Genomic DNA, 4,333 nt, shown 5'->3' with positions numbered 1-4,333 from the left:
CCCCCCCCCCCCCCCACCCGCCGCCCCTGCATCCCCCACTTGCCTCTCTGGTCAGATAAATAAATAAAATCTTAAAAAAAAATCTACTATACTTAAAGGTTTTCTTTCAGACAGCCTATAACAGAGTTGTTAGTTTTTCTTTTTTTTTTTAGATCTGAATTTGAATTCTTTTTTTGTTTTCTTTTTTTTAGTTGTTAGTTTATTGTATACCTATGTTAACTTCAGATAGAGTTAACAGTTTTCTGAGTTTGCCCTAACAAGTTTTAACTGTAGAATAACTTGTAGAAGACTGGGGACTATCAGACTACTAAAATGAACACACCTATATGGATCTCTGATAGTGAACTCTAGTGTCCCCAGGTCAAAGGGAGTTCCCCAAAGCCACCCAGAGCAACAATTAAGGACATCCCTCTATTTCTGATGTTTTAATAACTCCAAAGTTTTAAATGTTCTGTGCCAAATACAAAGCTCATTTTGTTCTGAAATTTAGGGATGTTTCAATTCAACTTGATCTGATAATTCAGTAATACACCGACAATCATCCGGGAAGTACAAAAGAGGGCGAAGGATTGATATTTGGTAAACTCTGTATATTGGTAGCATTTAGATTTGAGGTGAATTATGAATCCTGATATCTCATTCCGTAAAGGCAATGGATGAATGAGAGACTATCCAGAAGATACATGACTTATTTTAATGAGAAACACAAATAGGAAATTTGGGATGCTTAATGTTAAAAAAAATTAAGGTCAAGATAATGCATGACAGCAGTCATCAAATATTTGAAGAGTTTCCATGTAAAAAGGGGAAAGAAGAAGGAAAGAAATAGATTTTATTTTACTTTTTTAAAGACTTTATTTATTTATTTGACAGACAGAGATCACTAGTACACAGAAAGGCAGGCAGAGAGAGAGGAGGAAGCAGGTTCCCTGCCGAGCAGGGGCTCCATCCCAGGACCCTGGGATCATGACCCGAGTCGAAGGCAGAGGCTTTAACCCACTGAGCCACCCAGGCGCCCCAGAAACAGATTTTAGAACAAAGTTTCATTCATTTATTTTGTAATGTTTTATTCTCATGGTCAAACTGATAAACATAATAAAAAATACTGGCAGTATTTTACATGTGAGATAAATGAAGATCAACAAAACAATACGGTTTTCTAAAATAATTCAGTGGAATAATATTCTAAGTCCCCAAATCCAAGAACTGGTTCCCAGTAGATAACTAATTATTCCATGCTTGATTTTATTTTCTCCCCAGCAGAGTCTGGTGATGGGTATTAAGGAGGGCACGTATTGCATGGAGCACTGGCTATTGTACATAAACAGTGAATCTTGGAACACTGCATCAAAAACTAATGATGTATTTTATGGTGACTAACATAACACAATAAAAAAGAAATTTAAAAAATCAGTACAGTGCCCACAATCAAAATACCATTCCTCTGTGGTCAAGCCAGGTGCACTTTCTTTTTTCTTTTCAACAAAGTTAAATGGCCAAGGACAGGATTAGTTGAATGTACAGTTACTTAGAGTAAGAGCATACTATCGAACCAACTGCCTTTTATAAGCAGTCAAGATTCTCTATGACCTATACATCAAAAATGTTAAAAGTTAACATTCCATTGCTCTTTTTGTTCATTTTCTTACTACTGTCTTTACAACAACAAAACCAACAAATAAAAATACCTCCAAATGAATTCCAGAATATTTGACATCATTGAATTCTTATTGAAAATTAGTAGAAGCTCCTTTCTTTGGTCTCCCCAAAGTAGGGCATTTAGAAATGTTTTTTTAAAAGAGTTGAATGTTTTCATGTCCTAATGTTTTCTTTGGCGAGCAGTGACTTCAACTTTACTCTGTAATCTTTTTGACAGACAATAAAGATTATGATGCATACTTATCATACACCAAAGTGGACCCTGACCAGTGGAATCAAGAGACTGGGGAAGAAGAACGCTTTGCTCTCGAAATCCTACCTGACATGCTTGAAAAACATTATGGATATAAGTTGTTCATACCAGATAGAGATTTAATCCCAACTGGAAGTAAGTTAATGTTTTCATTTGAAGGTGTGCATACTCTTTTTGTCTGTCTGTGTGTCATCATTCTTTTTAGGCAGAATTTTAACTTGTGGTTCTCTACATCAAAAATAGTATCAGTGTCTCAAGAAAGAAATGTCATTATATGTTCATATGAAACTTAATTTCTGATGCCCCTGAGAAGCTAGTTCCACTCTTCTGTAAAGCACCTCCTTTTATGAGTCTTGACGTTTGAAAAAACACATGGGAGATTTGTACCTAGGAAAAGTATTTCTAACGCTGAGGAAAGCAAAGCCCGTATTCTATTTGGTGCGGTCATTGGCTGTTTTCATCTTCTGAGGTATGACCTAGCAAGCAACAATTCTCACGTAATGTGTGGAAGAGAAGCTGCTGGGGCTTTCTGGAGCAGATGTTTGATCCCGTGATTCTGATAAGCTCTCTTCTCTTTTATAGCATACATTGAAGATGTGGCAAGGTGTGTAGATCAAAGCAAGAGGCTGATTATTGTCATGACCCCAAATTATGTAGTCAGAAGGGGCTGGAGCATCTTTGAACTGGAGACCAGACTTCGAAACATGCTCGTCACTGGAGAAATTAAAGTGATACTCATTGAATGCAGCGAACTCCGAGGCATTATGAACTACCAGGAGGTGGAAGCCCTCAAGCACACCATCAAGCTCCTGACGGTTATTAAATGGCATGGACCAAAATGCAACAAGTTGAACTCTAAGTTCTGGAAACGTTTACAGTATGAAATGCCTTTTAAGAGGATAGAACCCATTACGCACGAGCAGGCTTTAGATGTTAGTGAGCAGGGGCCTTTTGGGGAGCTGCAGACTGTCTCGGCCATCTCCATGGCCGCGGCCACCTCCACAGCTCTAGCCACTGCCCATCCAGACCTCCGTTCCACCTTTCACAACACGTACCATTCACAAATGCGTCAGAAACACTACTACCGAAGCTATGAGTACGACGTACCTCCTACCGGCACCCTGCCTCTTACCTCCATAGGAAATCAGCATACCTATTGTAACATCCCTATGACACTCATCAACGGGCAGCGGCCACAGACAAAATCGAGCAGGGAGCAGAATCCAGACGAGGCCCACACAAACAGTGCCATCCTGCCGCTGTTGCCAAGGGAGACCAGTATATCCAGTGTGATTTGGTGACAGAAAAGCAAGGGACATCCCGTCCCTGGGAGCTTGAGCGGAGTGTGCAGCCCAGTGCCTGGAACTAAATCCTCGACTGCTGCTGTTAAAAACATGCATTACAATCTCTAGAACACGAGGAAAAACAGGGTCTTGTACATATGTTTTTGGCAATTTCTTTGTAGCATCAGTGTCTTCCTGTTTTACCATGTCTCTTACCATTACATTTTTTGACTTTGTTTTATATGTCATTGGAATTTGTAAATTTACCTTTTTTTAAAGAAGAGACTTATGTATAGATAGAAAACCCTTTTTTGCTTCATTAGTTCAGTTTTAGAATGGGTTTTATTTTCTTTTCTTGATCTTGTTTTGCTTTTAACATTTCCTTGGGGTGCTTGGACAAATCTATCCGATGGGACAAGGAGCACCGGATCCTCTCTTGGGTTCTGCCTAGGATCAGCAGGGCCACGTGGGCCTTCAGAGAGCAGTGCGACGAATGCCAGCATTGCCATTTGGGAGGAAAAAAAAAAGATGAGAAGAACACTGGTTCGTAGGAGGGCCCCGTCAATCAGAGCCCTGAATCTCTTCCTTGTCCCACCTCATTCCCCACCTCTACCCTTCTAATGGCGGCATGATGTGTAAACTCTGAGCAGGGGTGGGGGTGGGTCTAACTGTCTTAACATTTAATTCACTGCTCGTCAGAATACACTCCAGACCCAGAAGTGTGCTAGTCACTTGACAGTGACCACTACAGTGTGCTAAGAAGAGAAGATCGAGGGCCTGAAAATGGGGGAGAGAGTGTTGTTTCTGTTTTTTAAATGAGTTGATGTACCCTTATATAAATATATATATATATATAAAACACACACACAACAAAACAAAAGAAACAAAAAACAAAAAAAAAAAACACAAAAAAACACAAAAAAAAACCCACAAAAAAAATCAAGCCCTATATTTGATCACTTCCTGGAAAGGCATGAATGTGTTTGTGGCTGTTTTTGTTTAATATTCTACTTCCTCTTTTCCCTCTATAATTTTTCTGCAAATGAGATTATGTGCAAATGCCAGGCAGGTTAACTCAAAAGGGTGAATCAACACAAGTCTAAATGAAATTTACATTGAAGGCTTCCAAACCAAAGGG

At 39.3% G+C, this 4,333-nt stretch overlaps 1 protein-coding gene across 1 annotated transcript in view; it reads left to right on the top strand.

Moving 5' to 3' along the window:
- IL1RAPL1 (interleukin 1 receptor accessory protein like 1) overlaps positions 1-3,390 on the top strand; it is a 55,872-nt gene extending 52,482 nt beyond the window's left edge. Inside the window, exons 4-5 of the mRNA XM_059385284.1 lie at positions 1,877-2,047; positions 2,495-3,390. Of these exons, the coding sequence (XP_059241267.1) occupies positions 1,877-2,047; positions 2,495-3,213 (890 nt within the window). The 3' untranslated portion in view covers positions 3,214-3,390. The remainder of the gene's footprint in view (positions 1-1,876; positions 2,048-2,494) is intronic.
- Positions 3,391-4,333: the final 943 nt, after the last annotated feature.

This window comes from Mustela nigripes, chromosome X (genome assembly GCF_022355385.1).
Source record: "Mustela nigripes isolate SB6536 chromosome X, MUSNIG.SB6536, whole genome shotgun sequence".
Taxonomy (NCBI): domain Eukaryota; kingdom Metazoa; phylum Chordata; class Mammalia; order Carnivora; family Mustelidae; genus Mustela; species Mustela nigripes.
Note: the sequence above shows the minus strand (reverse complement) of the source record. Positions and strands in the feature narration are given on the sequence as shown.